We start from the raw sequence: 20,601 nt of genomic DNA, 5'->3' as shown, positions 1-20,601 counted from the left end.
GGCCTGGCTGACCCCGAGGAAAGTAACTTTAGCCCTAAAAAATGTCATTCTCCCCTCCCCGCCAGAACGGGATGTCCTAGCCGGTTGCTAGCCTTCCAGAGTAGCTTCGGGAGGCGGAAGGCAGCGACGGCGACCAGAACCGGGAGTAACTGGGGTGGAGAGAGGTGTAGGGGCGCAGAGGCGTGGGGAAGCACGTGAGCGTGGTGCTGAAAGAGCATCAGGGGTGGAGCAGTTCGCGAGTGGGGGTCACGGGAGGAGCTTGGAAGGTACTGGGCGGTGCCCTGGAGCCACGGGGCGGAGCGCTGGAGCTCCGGAGCGCTGTGTGTTAGTGCGCAGGGGCGGAGCGCGGGCGAGAGCGCTCAGCGTTACAGAGGCGGAGCGTGGAGGGCTGGGGGGAGAGGGGGGCGGGGCGGGACGCGGGAGCTGGGCTCTGGAGCTTGGGGTGGGAGAAGTGGAAAATTTAGGAGCAAGGTGTAGGGACTGATTCTGAGCAAGGAGATCGCAGGGGCGGGCGCCAGGGCTGGGTGCTGAGGCTACTCGGGTGGAGTGTGGACAGCGCTGAGACAGGAGCGTAGCGCGGGAGGCAGACTCAAGGCGTGGAGAGCTCAGGGGCGGGGATTAGGGAAATCAGGGAGGGGTGTGGGGGCGCCGAGTAGGAACGGGGAGAGCTCAGGGGCGGGATTAGAGAGCGCAGGGGTGGACCCGGGAGAGCTCAGCTGCCCGTGGCAGAGAGCACAGGGGTGGGGTGGACGTTGAGAGCCTTGGGCTGAGACGGCGGCGGCAGAGTCTATAGCCTGGGCGGGGCTGGGACGCAGGCGGGACCCGTGGGCACTCGATCCCCGGGCGTCTAGATGCCCAGACAGAGGCGACCGCGGGCTCGGCTTGGCCTCGACCTCTCTGCACCTTTGTCCCTCTGCACCCTGGCGGTCTGCCCTGGGTCTCCAGCCGACAATGCCATCCCCCGCGCCTCCCACCGTGCTGCTGCCGTGGGAGCGCGCCGTGGTACTGCTGTCGTGCGTGCTGTCAGCGCTGGGCTCGGGCCTCTTGGTGGTCACGCACGCCCTGTGGCCTGACCTGCGTAGCCGGGCGCGGCGCCTGCTACTCTTCCTGTCGCTAGCGGACCTGCTCTCGGCTGCCTCGTATTTCTACGGGGTGCTGAAGGACTTTGCGGGGCCTTCGTGGGACTGCGTGCTGCAGGGCGCGCTCTCTACTTTCGCCAACACCAGCTCCTTCTTCTGGACGGTGGCCATCGCTCTCTACCTGTACCTCAGCATCGTCCGAGATGCGCGCGGGCCCAGCACGGACCATCTGCTCTGGGCTTTTCATCTCATCAGGTGAGTGGGAGACGCTGCTTTGCCTCCAGGCCCCAGACCCAGGCTTACTGGTCCCTGGCCTTGCCTACTGCACTGTGGCACTTGTGCGTCCTCCATCTAGGTGGCAAGGTGGCGTGTCCTACTGGCGGTCATGCCCCCGGGCATCCCTGAACCACGGAAGGATGCCCTGCTTGCCCAAGAGATTGGAGCCAATGTGTTAGAGCATCCCTGAAGAGGGTGGTCTGTGGTGTCTGCCCCAGTTGGAACCTTCAGGCAAAGTGGGAGTGGGTGCAAAGCTTGCCCACAGGGGTGAGCCCTGCCATTTAGAAAGGAACTGGGGACAATGACACTGTGCCTTTGCCTCCTTCTTCACCGTGACTTGGCAGTCTCTGCTGCATATGGAGAGAAACTCCAATCTGCAGGCTGAGAGATGATTAGGTGTTCGTCCTGGCGGAAGAGCCCACAACTTCCAATTCTCTACCACAGTGGGTGTGATACATCCAGCCACTCCCAGACCACAGCGTCTCAACCATAAAACACACAAATGTATGCTTTTTAAGTTTTTCATGCCGTTTATAGACTTCGGGCCCAAGTCACCAGAATTTTTATTATAAGTTTTTTTTAAAGATTAATTTATTTTATGTGTGAGTATTGACTGCATGTATGTATGTGTGCCACATGTATGTAGGTGTGCTTGGTGCCCTTGAAGGTCAGAAGAGGGCATCAGCCCCTCCCCCAACCAGAGTTACAGGTGGTTGTGAACCATCATGTGGGGACTGGGAATTGAACCCAAGTCCTCTACAAGAGCAACAAGTGCTTTTAACCACCAAGCCTCCTGTCCAGTTCCTCTTAGGAGGACTTGACTGTCTAGAATTCAGGATCTTCAAAACTAAGGTCAGTGGCAAAGGGCTGGTCAGGATCAGGGCTGTCAGCCACCTGGAGTCTCTGAGAGTGGGGAAATGAAGGCCTTTGCTGTCCTGTCCTGCCTTGTCCTGCCCTGCTTTCAAGCATGTCAGCAAAAAAGCTGTACCCAGAGGCCAGCTTCACCTGTGTCTTTTCAGAGTTCCAAATTCCCGGTGTCCTGTAATGAACCCAAGACAGGAATCCTAAGGCCATTTCCTTGTCTCTTTGCCTGAGTGCAAGGCCCCAGAGTCTGCCCTAATTATAGGTTCTTTCTAAAAACTTGAGTGTTTTCCAAGGGCTAAGAGGGTAGTCCGTGCTTCAGTAGAGACAGGTCACCTGGTTGTCACACGCTGGGACAAGCTGGGAAGAGTCACTTGACCTGCTGCTCTTGCAACTGTTGGAAGGAGACCAGCTGGTCCCAAAGAAATGAAAGAGCCCACTTCTCAGCTGCTCAGGCAAAATCTTTATCCATGTCATTCGCAGTGGAGGGACCTACTGCAAAGGGGACTCGGTTTCTCTCCCCTCCAACACACATCAGACACCAACTATGTCAGAGACCAGAAGTCTTCCATGGTTGGAGTCTGAACACAGTTGGTCATTGGCACCTGAAAAGGGACCCAAGCTGGACCTCTCTTTGCAAGACCTTCTCCTGACTGCACTCTTTCCAAACTGATAGATAAGGTCTATTTTTTAAGCAATGGAACAAGGCCTTCTCTGTAGCCCCTACAGCAGACGATTTTCCTAGCCAACCTGAGCGAGGAATGCCCTGCTCAGTTCTCATCAGTGACCCTCTAGGAAGGTTCTGGGATGCTTGGGGAAGTCTTTCTAGGGAAGGCCTGTGTTCCAGAGACTCGCTGGAACCTGCTCAACAGGTTCAGTTATGACCCAGATCCTCCCACGCTGGTTGCTAAGGCCTCTCTGCTCTATACTATAGCCTTAGAGTATTCGGTCATTGCTGCCGAAGGATCTGTGGTATGAGGAATCCTCCTCCCTGGACACAGGCTACCTGACTACCCACTATGTGTTTGTTGAGTTATTAGGCAAGGCCTCCCTGTAACCCTGGCTGGCCTGGAACCTCCTATCTCTGCCTCCCGTAGGTGCTGAGATTAAAGGTGTGCTCTGCCACACCCATCAATGATCCACGCCCCACCCCACCCCCCACCCCAGCTCACTACTAAAACTCAAGCCTCTTCTTCAAGCCTTCCAGCCTTGGAAAGGATTTTAATTAATTTATTTATTTATTTTTTTTATTTTCGAGACAGGGTTTCTCTGTAGTTTTTGGTGCCTGTCCTGAACTAGCTCTTGTAGACCAGGCTGACCTCCAACTCACAGAGATCCTCCTGCCTCTGCCTCCCGAGTGCTGGGATTAAAGGCGTACACCACCATCACCCGGCAGGATTTTAAAATGTTAACAGCACACATGGTGGCTTTCTCTCTGTGAAGGGTTCTGAAGAACAGTCGGGGTTGATGGCACATTCCTGGAATCCCAGGGGAGGTAGAAGCGGGAGAATCAGGAGCTCAAAATCTGCTTCAGTGCTATTTAAACTTCAGGTCAGTCCGCCATCCGGGGCTGCACGGGATCCTGTCCCCACCCACCCACCCCCAAACAATAGTTACTGGGAATTGATCATATAACAGGGTGGCATTTTCTCATTAAATTAGAAGAAGAAATAATGAGAACACTAATTTGCAAAAGCTAGTGAAGCTGAGGCGCCTGCTTTATTGGTTTTGTAAACGGGATAATCCTTGTAGGAAGCACTTGGTTCCTAACTTCCATCTGGTAATCCTACCGACAGGAGCCTCGTCTAAGAAGAAAGTGCAAAGCGCACACAAGGCTGTGTGCACTCAGGACTCCTGAGGTGGCTGTTGCCTACCCAAAATGCCATCCAGCTGCTAAACGCCGGTGGCCTGTGCTCTAACTCATGTTTTTAATGGCATAATAGCATGTGGCACGGAAAAGGAATCTTTATGGCTTGTTTTCTGGAAATGCCGGGGACTGAAGCCGGTGCTACCTCCCCGGACCTGAGAAATCCCATCTCTAAAAACAGCTACAGGCATGAAACACAGAATCCCAGAGAGGCTGTGCACACACAAGTTCCCAGGAAAGCACATGAGGCCCCTTGCCTTCCTCTTAGTACTCAACAGGGTCCCATCCCCGGGGAACTCTCCGTGACTGGAGGAGGACAGCTGAGACCCCATCATCTGGCTCCCAAAGCCTTCACAAAGAGCTGCCCCATTATTAGATCACCAATGCTCCAGCCAGATGGGCAGGGCCATCACCCACCACTCACAGAAGACAGATGGCCCAAGCCACAGAGCTCGGAAGTCAGGGGTGCAGGGGTAGGCGCTAATTCTGACCCTGAGTCCGTGCGTTTCATGATTCTACCTGGCTGGGATAACAATGACTTTAAAAAAAACTTATTTACGCTGTGCAGGTTTCCCAGTTGTTAGCATTTTGTGTTCTCCCATTATTTTTCTTGAGTAGACGCAATGCCACCTCGTGTGTGTATGCTTGTGTATGTGGCTTTCCCGCAGACGTACACATACCGACACATAACCAACCATCAGGGTGGCACTGCCACCTGACTGGTGGACTTCGTCACTGAGGAAAATTCTGAATTACGTGTTAACCTATTTTCCATGTCTTCTTATCCCCTTGCAAATCTTCCATTTCCCCACCAGTTTTCTTTATAACTCTGACTTTAAATTTTATTTTTACTTATTGCTTAGGGGGGTTGTGTGTGTCATGGCACCTGTGTGTAGAGGTCAGAAGGCAAAAACTTTGTGGACTTCACTCTTGCCTCCCACCTTTATGTGGATTCAAGGGATTGAGTCACCAGGTTTTACACCTGAGTCATCTTGCTAGCCCAACCTTGGCTATTTTGTTCACTTATTTTTGTTTCTGTTTCTGAGTCCGGTCCTCCTGCCCCCACCTTCCTAGTGCTGTGATTATAGGGATGAGTGCCTCTCTACCCGTTCTCTGCAGTGCCGAGGGTCGGGATGAGACCCAGGCAAGTGCTCTACCAATAGAGCTAAACCCCAGCTCCTAGTTATGTTTTGTTTAGGCGGGGCCTTTGTGTGTAGTCTAGGCTGGCCTGAAATTCACCGTGTAGCCCAGGTAGCTTCAGACTCAGCCTCCTGAGAGCTGAGGTTACAGACACGTGTCACTCACTGTCCTGGCTCATGACGTTGGCATTGGGGAGAGTACAGCATGGTAGCTTGTAGGATGCCCGTCAGTTTTTGTATGCCCGATGCTTCTTCACAGGGCTTCAAGTCTGCACTCTGACAGGTTTCAGAAGCGCTTTGGTATTGACCTGGCTAAGGTCACATCTGCCAGGCATGGTGCAGTTATTTTTTTTTCTCTCTCTCTCTGTTTGGATGTTTTGCCTGCATGTATGTTTGTACCACATGTGTGCAGTGCCCAAGGAGGCCAGAAGAGGGTATGGAACTCCTGGGACTGGAGTTACAGACAGTTGGGAGCCACTATGTGGGAGCTGGGAATTGAACCCTGGTCGTCCGGAAGAGCAGCCAGTGCTCTTAACCTTCTCTCCAGCTCTGCTTTTGCTTTGTAATTCCTTTAGTGCATCCGCGTGACTGTGTCTCTGTGGTCATTTGATTAGGGTGCCCACCCGAGTTGCCTGAGTGGGTCATTTCCCATTCTTCCTCTACAGCAACTGTCTCCACCCTCAGCAGGGGCCAGCTAGCCACCCTCACCCCTGCCCCTGTTCTACCAGATCAGTTCTAGAGTCCTTGAATAGGGCTGGGAGGTAGGGTGTTGTCTCTTGAGGTCAGAGGTAAGGGTCCTGAGTGAGCTGGCTACCAGCAGTCTGGACTTCTGGCTCCACTTCTGGGTGTGACTGAATGCAAAACAGCTGTATTGCTCTCTCTCTCTCTCTCCCTCTTCTCTCTCTCTCTCTCTCTCTCTCTCTCTCTCTCTCTCTCTCTCCCTCTCCCTCTCCCTCTCCCTCTCCCTCTTCTCTCTCTCTCTCTCTCCCTCTCCCTCTCCCCCCCCCTCTCTCTTTCTCTCTCTCTCTCTCTCCAAGTTCAAGGGCAGAGCTGGATTTCGGGGTTCTTCCTGCCGTGTCTCAGTGTTTTCTCCAAGACCCATGCTGGAGAGGGGGACCAGGGGAAAGAATGAATGAATTCACTTGTGTTTTTAGAGGTAGAGTCTCAGCTTAGCCTGGCCTCAACCTTGTTCTGTAGCCCAGTATTCTCTCAGACTCTTGACCTTCTGTCACACTCCCCAGAGCAAGGATTACAGGCGCCATGCCCCATGCCTACCTTGGCATCTGTTTTAGACAAGGTCTCCTACTGTAGCCCAGACTAGCCTAGAACTCACCGTGTAACCCAGGAGACTGGCTTTGCATTAAGGTCAGCCTTCCTTGCCTCCCGGGCGCCATGCCCACCTCTTGCTCAGTTGCTGTTGTAGGGGTCTGTAGACTGGGGGCTTTTAGAGCCGGTAAATGCTGATAAGGGAAGGGGAGACTCCACGAAAGGATGTCTGACCTCCACATTTTCTTTCCTGTGGCTTGTTTTTTTGTTTGGTTGGGTCTTTTGGGTTTTTTGTTTGTTTGTTTGTTTTTGTTTTTGTTTTTTTTTTTTGAGAGATAGTTCTCTACTTAGCCTTGGCTGGCCTGGAACTCACTACATAGATCAAGCTAGGCTTGAACTCTTAGAGAAACCTGCATGTCTCTGGCCTTTCTTGGCCTCCGAAGTGCTGGGATTTAAGCCATGTGTCACCATGCCCTGCTCATCCTTAAGTATTTTAAACAACAAAGATTCTTTCCAGGTCTGGGAGAGAGATGTTGAGGGAGGAGGATTGCTGGTGAAACATCCTTTGGTTCTGCCAGCCACTCATGGTGGGGTTGGGGGGATTGGGGGCAGGCGGGGAGATGGGAGGGGGCTGGTATAGGCCATTCAATAGCAATCCACAGGACAAGGGGAATTCCTTTATAGACTTTAGAGTGGGGGTCTCTGTGCTTAGAGGGGAGCAGCCTCTGAGTTTGGCCATTCTGTGAGGCTGCCAGAAAGGCTGTGACTAGAAAGTGAGTCCTGTTGCCCCACCCTGTCTTGGGGCTGCTGCTGCTGAATGCTAGGAATTTAGCTGCTTAGGGAAGGGCCTGGATGGCAGGTAAGACTCCTATGGTTTCCTCCACAGTCCACAGGGCGGCCTCTGATCTAACACTGGGCAGGCAGCCTCTTGAGCAGCATGCCAGGGCACCAGTGCTCCCCACATTGGAGCTGGTTTGTGTCTATACTACTCAGTGTCTTTCCCCAAGATTATATGGTAAGATCTTACAGTGCGAAACCCAGGGCAAGAGCCTCAGGGACAGCGCAGGTTACTCTTGATTCTTCCGAGAGTATCAAACTGCTTCTCTTCCCCCAGGACGTAAGTGGGCAGGGGCATCTGCTGAGGGGCAGTGTCATCAGGTGGGTCCTGCATTGCACAGGGTACCCCTCCCCCTCCCACAGCTGAATTCACAGAATGACCTCATGGTGACCTCCTAGAGACTGACCCCCTGAACCTCTCCCACGTCCTAGCTCTGCCCCACGAGAGGGACAATAAGTAACCATTGTCCTGGGGAAGCTGCCTCTGCACCCTGGCTCTGTTCCGCTGGGCTTCCCTCTGGCTCCTCCCCAGAGCGTTGTTGCTGGGCAGTCTCCTCTACCCCCTCCCCCGTTCTGTTAACACTTTAAGGCTGCCTATAACCACCGGGTCCTTAAACCAGGAATTGTCATTTGATGCACAGAGGTGGGGGAGGAAGACCCCACCCACACTTTGTTTCCTACCCAGAGGTTGCCAGCCTTCAAGGATCAGGAGAGAAACACAGGAATCTGACTGTGGGAGTAACTGATGGCATAAATGATGCCTGGAACCCACTTACAACCGGGGCCCTTCGTGGGACGGACTGGGGCCCTGGCTAATGGTTCAAATGCTCTTTGGAAAGCAGTGGGCAGCTTTTCCACTGGACTCTGCGAAGGGGGAGGAGTGCCCCCACTCTATAACAGAACGTCCCCAGATGGGCAGAGCTGGGATCCCCAAGGGGCCTGCTTCCAGCGGTCATCCAGCACATTGCTATTCTGAGGACAGCCACCTGCCTGAGGCCATCACACGAATGCCAGGGGATTCCTAGCATGAAGGTGGCTTGCCTCTTTCCTGTGTGACTGCTTCTAGTTTCGCTTCCCTGGGGATTTAAAGCTAGAATGAATGGTCAAGAGTCCCCAGAGAGGCTTGACTGGAGAAAGCCAAGTGACTTTGTTTCAGTTTTCTCTTCTCTAAGTTCTTCTAGTTCATTCCTTTGACTCTGGAGCCCGGCTCCCCGGGAGCTGGGGTAGTGACCCCTCTGCCCTGCACGGGGTATCAACAACAACCCGCTAGAAGCTCAAGGTGTGGGACAGGAGATGGTTGGCTCACAAGTTGTTGCTCTGTGCTTGTCAGAGTTAAAATCTGCTCCTATCAGATACCTGCTCTTGGGTGTGGACCCTCTGGCAGCCACCTCATTTGAATTTAGTTAACTCTTGAAGGACCTTGTCTCCAAACAGTCATTTTCTCAGGTTCTGAGGGTCAGGGCGTCAAGAGACAGACCTGGAATGGAGCACAATTTCGGTCTGTAACTGCCTGAGAAGGGAGGAAGCCAATGCAGAGCCTGACCTTGGGTTCCAGGTGAACACAAACTAGGAGCCCAGGCACTGCAAGAAGGTGCCTTTGGTGCCGCTCCAAGTGAGAGATGGGCTCGGGGTGTGGTGCGCTGGCTTTCTTCCCCCTGGACAGACCCTGATCTGTGAGGTCCCCTGCTTCAGAATCAGAGGTTTGGAGAGCCGAGGCGGCACCCAGTCTCATCAGCTCGGCCCACATGAGACTCTGTCTCAAAAAAACTTAAGCCATGGAGGTAACTTTAATAATACCAAGAACTGTGGGGCAGAGGCAGCTGAAGAGATGGTTCAGCAGTTAAGAGCACTTGCTACTCTTGCATAGGACCTGGGTTTGGTTCCCAGCACCCACATGGCTGCTCACAACCGCCTGAAACTCCCATTCTGGGGGATATGACGCTCTCTTCTGGCCTCCATGTGATATGCACACATACATGCAGGCAAAACACGCTCACATTCATGAAATAAATAGATCTTTAAAACATAAAGAGTAAAAGTGTCACTAGCCCCAGATTGAAGCAGAAACAGTGCCCTGTGGGGGCAGACAGGAAGCTGAGTGTCCAGCAGGGAGGCCACGAGAAGAATGGGGGCGGAAGGAACAAGGAAGCATTTGAGTAACCCAGGAGCACGGTGCTTCGTCTGGCGAAGAAGTCTCTTAGTCATGGTCTGGTGAACTTACAGTCTGTGTTTTCTGTTTCTGAAGAGGGGGTCTCACTCTGCAGCCCAAGCTGGCTTCAGACTCCCAGCAATCCCCCTGCTTCAGCTTCCCTAGTGCTGGGGTTACAGGGCCTAGCTTTCACTTTCTTTTAGATGCTACAGAAAATGAAAGTTATGAGCTCACTTTGTGTGACGGGATCACTCTTAATTCCTGAGCATGACTGGTCGGGCAGAGTGGGGTTCCCCAGAAGCATCCCTGGAGATTCTATCAGCTGTATGGACTTGACGCATACTTGGTATAAAAACATGAATATGTGTTTTTGCTTGTAGATCTTTTAAAATTACATTTATTTTTTTTGAGGGGCGTGCACAAATGTGCCATGACACACATGTGGAGGTCAGAGGGCAACTTATAGAAGTCCGTCAGTCCTTCCACCATGTGGGTCCCAGGGACGGAACTCAGGTCATCAGGTTTAGTACTTTTACCCACTAAGCTGTCCCAGCAGCCCCAAGTACTGTATATTTTCATATCGCGTATGGCTGCTGTCGTGATTGTCCTGAGCCTACTTATCCCAGCCGGGCCTGCTGACCATTAGCATTCCTTCATGAGGAGGTTGAGAGGTCACAAGACCCTCACCTGAGTGTCCAGCCGCTTCCTGCCACCTGTTGTTTGTCCCTCTGCCTTACCTGCGTGTGTCCTTAGGGGAGGGATGGAGCACATAGGAAGACTAAGGGGTGGGGGCCTCCATCTAGATGACGCATGGGGAAGTCCTCATCCCTGCTGGCTAAAGGAACCGTTTTCTGATACGGCCTTTTAGGAGGGAGCTTCCACACCCCTATAAGTCACCCCCCACCTATGAGCTGTAAGGAACCCCCAATAAATTCATTGGTTCTTCAGAGGGAACTTTGGCAGAAATGTGTCTCAGTTTGGGACCTTAGGGGAAGGAGTAGATAGATATTGCTTATGTAGCCTCGCCCTGAGGAATTTTAGCTTAGAACTGTGTGCTTTCCATCCTTCTGTCAGTGACATGTATGATAAATGTACGTATGTGTGTATGTATGTATGTATGTGTGTATGTATGTAGTGTATATATATGTATGTGTGTATACACACGCCACACATCCACCTGCTTTATTCTGATGAACACTGAAACATTACTGTAGATGAGGTCTCACCTCAGAGCCCAGGTTGGCCTCCCGAGCGTCTACCTTCCCAGTGCTGGGATTACAGGTGTGCACTGCCAAGCCTGCCTCTAATCACAGTCTTCCCTGCAGCTGGCACATGTGTGGCTGCCTGGGCTTGTGGGAGCTGCACGGATGCTCATCTGGCTTTCCTCAGATGGTGCCATCATCACCCCCACCCTGTGGAGATGCTGGCGTGCCAAAGCTAAGCAGCTTGCCCAAGTGGCCACAGAGTGGTAGTTTGGACCCAGCCCATTGCATCAAAGTCGGAGCACTCAACCCCTGTGTCACCTCCATAAGAGGCGTCCCTTTGATAAGGTGTCTTGGAAGGAGACTGGGCAGGGATTCTTGGAAAGGAGACTTGGGGCTTGGACCTAATTCCAGTTGTGTTGTGGTGGGGGCGTTCTCCAAATGGCGGAGCCAGGTAGGGTCCCCAGTGGTGCACCACCTGACCAGATGTTCTAGACGGTCACTTTGACCCTTGCCAGGCTACACTTGCTCTGTGTGAGAAAGGAGGTCTCAGAGCCAAGGGGATTTGCCTACACATAACCCACGATTCTAGACCCTGGATTCTCCCAATTCCTGAAACCCAAGATCCCGCAAGTTGCCAGGGGACTGACTGAGGGTATGAATGTTGAAGCCTAGACACGTAGGCTGATGTTGGCGTACTGGGCCACACCCCTGTGGGTGCAGGGAGAGGAGCCAGCTGGGGCGTGTAAAAGCTGGCTCTCTCTGGCCACACCCCTCTCTGAGGAGCACTGAACCTTTATTTATTTCTATTTATTTATTTATTTATTTTGGATTTTTCGAGACAGGGTTTCTCCGTGGCTTTTGGTTCCTGTCCTGGAATTAGCTCTTCTAGACCAGGCTGGCCTCAAACTCACAAAGATCCGCCTGCCTCTGCCTCCCGAGTGCTGGGATTAAAGGTGTGCGCCACCACCGCCCGGCCCTGGACCTTTATTTTTTAATTATTTTTCTATACAAGTATTTGCCTGCATTGGTACCTAAGTCTAAGTACTCACAACCTCAGTCAGTCCCCTGGCAACCTAGGAGATCTTGGGGTACAGAAGTTGGGAGTGGATTCCGTAGGCCTGGATGGGAGATCACAGGCCATGGGCAGGCAGGTGCCCTTGGCCCCAGATGGTTGTGAGGTACCAAACTCACATCTTTTGCAGGTTGTGTCATTTGGGAGATTGTTTTGAGAGTGTCTCAGTCTGTAGCTCAGGCTAGCATTTTACTATGTAGTCCAGGTTACCCTGAAACTTACTGTGATCTATCTGCTTCCACCTCCCAAGCACTGAGGTTATAGACATGCCACTGTGCCCGGTTTCTGCGGTGTGAGAGATTGAACCCAGGGCTTCATCCATCTACACAATCAATCGCTCTTCTGACCAAGCCAAACGTTCTGAAATTCTAAATCAGAGCAGTCTCCCCCATGTCCTCCCTTGATTTGATTTACAGGAACACACTATCTGATGCTGGTTTGGGGAGCACTGTTCTCTGCAGGGATAACACTGCAGGGGTAGGGGCTAACCTTGGCACCCCTCTTTTCATGTATTCTTCAGCTGGGGTGTCCCGCTGGCCATTACAGCAGCAGCTGTCTCTCTGAAGAAGATAGGCTACGATGCCTCCGACGTGTCCGTGGGCTGGTGCTGGGTGAACCTGGAGGCTGAGGACCGTGTCATGTGGATGCTCCTGACTGGGAAGCTGTGGGAGATGCTGGCTTATGTCTTACTGCCTCTACTGTACCTTCTGGTCAGAAAACACATCAACAGAGCGGTAGGTGTCTGATGTGCTGGCCCTTCGGGGACAGACTAATTCTCTAAGGGACCAAACTAGTGCCAGGCCATAGGAACTCTGTGCTTGGACTGAATACGGGATCGTGAATAAGCTTGTTGGCTAAATAGTCCTGGTATAGGTGAGACAGGTAGCTGGACCACAGAGCTGCGTTCTCAACCGCGGTCCTGCACTGCCACCGTGTGGCCATCCCAGTATTACACTAAGGAGTTCAAAGTCAAGAATGGTGGTCACAGACAATTTCACCTACCCTTGGTGGTCAAAATTGTGTCTCAAGTGTCAGCCTTTTCAGGAGGTCATAAGTCAATAGGGCTGTCCAGAAAGGGAGACTTATCCTCAGAGAGGATCTTGAAGCCTAAGCAATCAAGGTCAAAGATAAACTGATGGTGACAGAAGCAGTCATAGCTTTGCCCTGAATTTGGAATTCACTATACTGTCAAGAATGACCTTGAGCTTCTTATGGTCCTCCTGTCTCCACCCCTTGGGTACTAGGATTGCAGGTGTGCACCACCACGCCAGTTCCTGCAGTGCTGGGAATTGAACCCAGGGCTTCATATGTGATGTGAGTGCTCTATCAAATGTATTGTATCCCTTTGCCCTGGACACAGACACGGGGTCTGATGTGGCCCAGACTGGCCTAGACTTTGTAGCCGAGGACAGCTGTAAACTTCTGATCCCCCTGCCTCTACTTCTTTTTTTTTTTTTTTTTTTTTTTTTTTTTTTTGTTTTGTTTTGTTTTTGTTTTTTTTTTTTTTTGTTTTTCGAGACAGGGTTTCTCTGTGGCTTTGGAGCCTGTCCTGGAACTAGCTCTGTAGACCAGGCTGGTCTCGAACTCACAGAGATCCGCCTGCCTCTGCCTCCCAAGTGCTGGGATTAAAGGCGTGCGCCACCACCGCCTGGCTCCCCTGCCTCTACTTCTAACGGAGTGGAACTATAAGCATGCCTGGCTCATTTTTTTGCCCAAGTCTTACTGGGATGTTTTGTTTTGTGTTACTAGAGACTGAACTCAGGACCTCTGCTTGCTTAAATACTCTTATCACTCAGCCACACCCGTAGGCGTGGGTTCTTCTGACTTAGCAGTTCATTTCCTTTGTACTCTTTCTTTCTTTCTTCCTTCCTTCCTTCCTTCCTTCCTTCCTTCCTTCCTTCCTTCCTTTCTTCTTTTGAGACAGTCTCACCGTGTAGCACTGGCTGGCCTTGAACTCTCACAGAGATCCACCTGCCTCTGTCTCCCCAGTGCTGGGATTAAAGACTTGTCACACCTGACCCTAAGCAGCCACTCCTGAGTTAGGATGCTCCTTGTGGGCATCTATGTTCTTGGGACACCTCATCCTGGCCAGCACCTACACCTCTGTCTGCTGAGACTCCAGTTCTCCATTTAGCCAATCGTCACCTGCCCTGTGTCCTCGCTGGGCCCTGGACTGGACTCCAGTCTGGAGTCTGACTGGAGAGCAGAGCTACCAGTGCGTTCCCACACAGTCAACCTCTTCTGCATGCTCTTCTTCCCACTGGCCTGGGAAGATGGGGGCTGCTCCTGGAGAATAAAATCCCCCACGCCCCCTGCAGCTCTACCAGGCTCTACCCCAGTGTGTGCGCTTTTTGTCCTTCCTAGATCAGGCTGGCCCTGGCATGTGACAATTAGCTCTTGCGATTTGTCAAGGGGTTTCAGAAAAGCACAAGTATGAAGTGGGCAGGAGGTGAGGACATAGTCATTCTCTGCCTGGAGATGGGGAAGGGAGTTGAGAATGAATGGGGAGGCAAGCTTGGTTCTGAGGAGCAGCCAAGTGGTCCAGCTTCTCCAGGCTGCACCACCTCCCGCTGACCTCTCTGCCCTGCCCTCCCCATCTGTGGGAGATGGGCACTTAGTGCCCTGGGCTGCTGTCACGGACCCTTAGGGGAGGAGGAGGCGGGACCTTTAATCAGGTATGTTGTTGAAGCTTGCCACTCAGATACCGGGCATATGGTTAGTCCCTCACCAGGCTTCAGTGTCCTCAACACATGGCCAGCCTCAAGCCTCTCATTGGCCAGTTCAATTGACTTTACCAATTTGATTGTGATTTGAAATTGAGCAACCTTCCTGCCATGACAAACATCCCTCAGGAATGCAAGTGCCAAGGCTTGCCCCTTCCTTTCCTCCGCCCCAGGGATCTTGTGTTGTGGAGGGGGAGGGGAATAGCAGCGAGAAGCTGAGCATTGAGGGTGAGCGAAGTCAGGGGTGGAGGTGGGGAAGAATGGTTGGCTGGAATGGGCAAAATGGCTGTCTGTGAGCTTCACCCAGAATGTGACCCTGGGGAAGGACTTGAAGCCGAGGGAACTGCAAGTGACTGAGTGCTCCAGATGCAAAGACCAGCTAAGACCTGGGGCTTGAGGAGACCCAGAGCAAGGGAGGGAATGGACTGAGTTCCGGACGGAGCGGACTCACCATCAGGGACCAACGTAAGGAAGGGTTGAAGTGGGGCCACCAAGAGCTTGGGATAACGGGCTCGGCAGACCTGCCGTATGCCCTCTGAGAACTTGCCTCCTGCTTTGGGGACGACCTGCCGTGGGAAGGAGGGAGACCAAGTAGACATGGTGACCATGCCTGGCCCAAGCTGGGGTGGTGTGTCAAAGTATCCAGTTTCTGGGTCCGTTCTGCAGGTGTGGCCTTTACGACTTGCCTATAGGTCAGGTGTGCCTGGGGAAGAAAAGACTAAAAGATGATGCCCAAGTCACACGGGTGACAGGAAGGATGAAGTGTCATTTGTCTGAAATGAGGGTTGTGATGACTTGTTTATCCTGGGCAGGGTTTATGACATCTCAGAGATGATGGAGTAGGAGTAGAGATGTGGAGTAGGCAGGGGGTCCGATCTGAGAGTTGGCGGTTGTGGGGATGACTCCTGGTTTATCTGATAGACTCCAGACCTCCTCAGCGTCCAAGTGGAAAAGGCCACAGTGCCCCCTCTCTCACCTCCCCGGGCTGGTGGGTTGTGTGGATGTGCGTGGGTGGTTGCCGGCAGAGACCTGCCTGGCTCAGGTCTTTGCTCCCTGTCTTTCACACAGCACCAGGCCCTCTCCGAGTACCGGCCCATCTGTGAGGCGCGCCAGCTGCAGCGAGGCTCCGCCACCTCCATGGCTGATAAGAAACTGATCCTGATTCCACTCATATTCATCTGTCTTCGCGTCTGGAGCACCGTGCGCTTCGTCCTGACCCTCTGCGGCTCCCCAGCTGTCAAGTCTCCTGTGCTGGTTGTTTTGCACGTATGTCTGTCCCCGTGGGCCCTGCTACCCCACAGTGGCATGGCCAGATCCCTTCCCTACAGACTGATACATCTAAGGTCCCAGGATGGGCCTATGGGAAGCGGGGTAGCTCAGTGTAAACAAGCGTGGGTTTGCAGTTAGGGACGGGGAGAAATCTGTGTGGTTGTTCTGAGCAACCTAGAGAAGCCATTGTAGAGTTAACTGATACCGGATCTTTCTCACTGCAGAAGGCCTAAATGCAAGTCTGGCTAGGTGGCCAGCCACTTCTGGCCTGTCCAGAACTCTGCTTAAGGCCACCTATCTGAGCTCATCCCGCGACAATGTAGAGGCTGGGACTGGAAAGGTCATAGGATTCATAGCAGCCCACTGAGTCCCATCGACTGTATTTCTGGGATACTCCCAGCCCTGTGTTTATGCCTCTCCCCTTCCACCAGGGCATTGGGAACACTTTCCAGGGAGGGGCCAACTGCATCATGTTCGCCCTCTGCACCCGCGCAGTCCGCACAAGGCTCTTGTCTCTCTTCTGCTGCCGCTGCTGTCCTCAGCCCTCTACCCAGAACCCTCTTGGGGCTCCTACTCCCCCCAAGATGAGAGAATCTCAGGAATCCAGACGGACTCCAGAAGTTCCCAGCACCTGATTGGTGGACTTCTCTACTTGTTCTCACCGGTGCTGCCTTCCTGGTTCCTGCTGCTGCTCCGCCAGATACAGGGTCGCCCACCGGAAGCCTTGAATAGGGAAGCTCCGCCCCGTGAAGGAACGGCCCTTAGGGCAGCCTCATCTACCTCCTAGACTCTCAGGCAGGCGTAAGCCCAAAGATGTGGGATGCAGGGAAGCCAGTAATGCAGGATCCCATCAGGACACTGGTTCTCAGTCCTGAAGCCACCAGCACTGTTTACAGTTTGAGGGACCCATACCTATGGACTCCTCGGAGAGATGCACCCCAACCCAGACATCACAGTATGGGGTCCAGGTTTGTCACGGTGTTGAGATTCACAGAGAACCTGGAGAAGTTAGAGCTCAACAGCAGAGCCATTTCCCTTAAACCAGGTCCCAAGTCCGCTACGATCACAGGAGACGCCGTCATTGACCCAAACCACCCAGGCACACACTCGAGGGCATCTCACGGATTCTCTGCTTGGCTCATCAACCCTCAATATTTATTGCATTTGAACTTCAGCACAGGCCAGAGTCCAGAGTTCTGCCCATGAGTCAATCACTCAACACTCAGGTCCTTTCTGGGACCAAGACAGAAGCAGCTCGGCTCCAGTCCCTGAGAACGACATACGGTTTCTGCCTGCTGTTTTCATAGAACTTTTGTTCGCAGTGATTATTACAGGAGTGACTCAGGACGGTGTCTGGCTTGGCGCCTTGTTTAGTTAGTTTTGGTTTGCTTGTTTTGTTTTGTGGTCAGGGGGTTGGTGAATGGTCCAAACACCAACTCCTCCCCAAAGGGGAGCCTTTGGAGATTCAGCCTTGGGCTGGGATGTAGCTCACTGTGCTTCCAGGTTGGTCCCTGTACCAAAACTATTTAAAAAGTTTTTTTCTTGGTAGTTATTTATGGGATATAGAAAGAGGATTTTGAGGTGATTACATTTTATTTAATTTATTTGAGATAGGGTCTCATTATTATAGCCCTGGCTGGTCTGGAACTTGCTGTGTAGACCAAGCTGGCCTCGAACTCACAGAGATCCACTTGCCTCTGCCTCCCGATAATTACATTTTTTTAAAAAAGATTTTGTTTTGTGTTGTGCTTCCTGTACTAGGGCCTTGCTCTGCCACTGGGTTCTACCCCAAGCCTTCCTTTTGTTCCTTTTGTTCTTTTGTTTTGAGCAGGGTCTCACTAAGTTGCCTCGACTGGCCATGAACTTTCTGTCAGCCAGGCTAGACTTGAACTTGCGTTTTCCCTACCTCAACCTCCCAGGAAGCTAGTACTAAAGCCTTGGGGCAGCGTGCCCAACCAAAGAAGGGCGTAAGAGAGCTGTGTTTCTGCTTCCACTCGGCGGCTCTTCTAGCAAGCCTTCCCTCATTTCAGAGAGCTAGGTACTCCGCGTCTCAGGCCCGCCACCTTGCAGGCAAGTGGAAGAAATGTTCTGCTATGCCTGTAGACAGTGCCCTTGGGTTCTGTCCGTACCCCACAAAGCAGAGCGGATTCGCAGAGCCTGGTAAAGGGGCTGAGGATGAGGAGGACAGAGCCACACTGGGCCGTCGATTCCCATTTTGTTCTCAAACAACGTCTCTCTCAGAAAAGGACTCGTCAGAGGACTGTGTCCATATGCTCCTTTTCTGATTTCCTTGGGAAGTGTTTCTTTAGGAAAATCTACACGAGGTGGGTTCCCTCATGGGCATCAAAGAAAGCTCCTCAGCCGGGGGCTGTCTGTTTACAGAAACAGCCTATGTCAGGCAAAGGGCGTGCTGAGGTCCTAAGACATTACTGCCGATTGTACGTTGTCAGCATGCTGCCAGTAATGATCTCCCGGCTTCTAAAATGGAACGGAAATTCTAGGAACTTGTTTCCTGCAGAGGAGAAAATGATCTACAGAATACCACAGAGGAAATGATGTGGGAACAAACCCAGCTGGGCAGGGCTTTGGGGAGCCCTGGCTGTTGGAGATCCAGGAGCCTGGGGCTCACTCGAGCTCTCTCTGATGACTGATGCCATCGGCCAGGATTGCTGTCTGTAAATCCCTCCGCAAAATAAACACTTTGGCTCTTTCCACCTGTTTCCCACACTGCCCTGCTGCTGCAGGGGAATGGCGGCGACCCAAGGCTTGGTACCTTGCCTCTAGCCCTGTGAGCACACAGGCTGATCTCAACCTTAGCTCTTCTCAGAGCTGGTGACCAAATGGTTTCAGAACTGAAGACAAAAGGAAGGTGAGCCTTCAGTGAGCCCCAGGAGGAGGCCCTAGAGGCTGCCAGCTCCCATTACGCCTCGTTCAGCCTGGTGGCTTTTTATCTCTCTTAGCATTACTCGTATTATCTCCCCGTGCCCCCTCGGTCACCGAAATGTGACCTCAGCCTTAACGGGAGCTACAGCCTTTGCTCCCCCTTCTTCAGCACTTTGTGGTTCTTGTTCTCCCAGTCAGTTGTCAGCTGCTTCCTGCCTCTGTCCGTCTGGACACACACACACACACACACACACAGACACACATTAGTTTTGGAGATACCAGGGGATTAAACCTAGGCCCTTGTGCAAACTAGACAAGTGTCTAGCATTTAGCTATTCCCTCAGTCCTTTTATTTTCTATATTTTGAAGCAAGGGATTCTCACTAGTTGTCCAGTTGTCCAGGAAGGCCTTGAACTTGAGATTCTCCCGTCTCAGTTTCACGGTTTCTGGAATTACAGACCCGTGCCTTGGTTTCCCAGCTGCGCAGACCAGAATAATCACACAGAAAAGCCAGGAAATGAATGAGCAGTCTGTTTACACAGGCCTCTGCCATCAAACTCATCCAACTTTCAGAGCCTGGGTTTGTTCTTTCTGTCTCTCTCTTAAAAGAATAAAAGAAACCCTTCATTTGTCTTTGCTCTGTTTTTATGTGTGTGAATGTTCTTGTGTGTGTAAGCACACCGTATGTGTGCAGCACCCTTGGAGGCCTTGGGAGTCTGAGCCCCAGAACCTGGGGTTACAGGTGGTTGTGGGCAGCAGATAAAGGGAACTAAACCTGAGTCCTGCACAAGAACAGCAAATGCTCTTAGCTGCTGAGCTACCTCCCCAGCACCCTCTTCTTTTGTTTTTGGAACTCACAGCTGTGGAATAATGAAGCCTAGCGTGAGATTTTTTTGGAAGTGTGATTTTTTTTTTGGACTGGGTGAAAGTCCAAAAGCTCTTTGCTGCTTTAAATTAGATGAATCATTTTATTTTCTCCTGTGTGATTGCTAAACTAATTAGCACTGAATTGGGGAAGGGTAGATGGCAGCTGAGGCCTGGAGAACCCTTGCTTTTAAGATATGTAGCCACGGGTCACATGCCTGGGCTTCACAGATAGACACTTGAGAAGGTGTGGGTACCTGTTTTTCTTGGCTGCAGACACCTACCCTCTTGTCCAGCTTCTGTCCTTAAGTCCTGGGCAAGCTGCACTCTGTAATTCTGGATCATACACCCCCTTCTTCCATCCATCAGAACCTTCTACCTTTGCTAGTTAGTTCTCATACACACTGTTTTCTACCTTATCTCACCCTCCACGACCCTCTCTGACCCTCCCTGGTTCTTCACAGCCCTCTCTAACCTTCCATGACCTTCCATGACCCTCTATGACCCCCATGGCCCTCTACGGCCCTCTCTGGCCCTCCATGACCCTCCACTCTTCACTGACTGACATGCCTCTCTCCCTTTCCGTCCATTCCTTCCTCCTGACCTGACTGCCAGCCTTATTCTGATGCTGCCTCTATCTTCTTTTCCTGCTCAGTCCTCTGAAACACCCAACTCCATTTAGACCATAAGTCCAAACTTCAGCTTCTCATTGCTGGGATCACAGGCCTTGCACATCAGTGCCGTGATTTACTGGGGTTCGTTTATGTAAGCACAAAGAGGTGGGCTTCAGGGAAGCCAGACATGCAGGAGCCACGCATCCAGCCCCTGACTGTGAGAAACAATTAATGCAGGAGCAATGCATGCATCCAGCCCCTGACTGTGGGAAACCAGTCATGTAGGGTCCATGCATCCAGCCCCTGGCTGTGGGAAGTCAGCTGTGCAGGGTCCATGCATTCAGCCCCTGGCTGTGGCATTCTAGGCTCCCCTTACCTGGCACTTTTCCCTGTCTCCCAATCTCTCTCCGACCTTCTCCCTGCAGGAAATGCAGCTTGCTGCTTCTCTCTGCTCCACACTGCCCCTATGCTTGGTGGCCTCTTTCTGCCCTTATCCA

General features: G+C 52.3%; 1 protein-coding gene across 1 annotated transcript; it reads left to right on the top strand.

Annotated features, from left to right (window-relative positions):
* Window positions 1–701: 701 nt before the first annotated feature.
* Window positions 702–19,249, top strand: Gpr157 (G protein-coupled receptor 157). Its single transcript, XM_057785638.1, has 4 exons — window positions 702–1,334; window positions 12,272–12,485; window positions 15,543–15,740; window positions 16,175–19,249. Exons 1-4 carry the CDS (start codon window positions 952–954, stop codon window positions 16,376–16,378), a joined length of 999 nt encoding a protein of 332 aa, XP_057641621.1. The 5' UTR covers window positions 702–951; the 3' UTR covers window positions 16,379–19,249.
* Window positions 19,250–20,601: the final 1,352 nt, after the last annotated feature.

This window comes from Chionomys nivalis, chromosome 11, assembly GCF_950005125.1.
Source record: "Chionomys nivalis chromosome 11, mChiNiv1.1, whole genome shotgun sequence".
Taxonomy (NCBI): domain Eukaryota; kingdom Metazoa; phylum Chordata; class Mammalia; order Rodentia; family Cricetidae; genus Chionomys; species Chionomys nivalis.
This window is presented reverse-complemented; position numbering and strand designations above follow the sequence as displayed.

What these genes read in the sequence shown, in the direction of transcription:
- Gpr157 (XM_057785638.1), top strand. Translation starts at nt 952, where the DNA reads ATGCCATCCCCCGCGCCTCCCACCGTGCTGCTGCCGTGGGAGCGCGCC. An exon ending in GAAAACACATCAACAGAGCG is followed by an intron (nt 12,486 to 15,542) that starts GTAGGTGTCTGA and finishes TCTTTCACACAG; the next exon opens with CACCAGGCCCTCTCCGAGTA. An exon ending in CTGTGCTGGTTGTTTTGCAC is followed by an intron (nt 15,741 to 16,174) that starts GTATGTCTGTCC and finishes CCCTTCCACCAG; the next exon opens with GGCATTGGGAACACTTTCCA.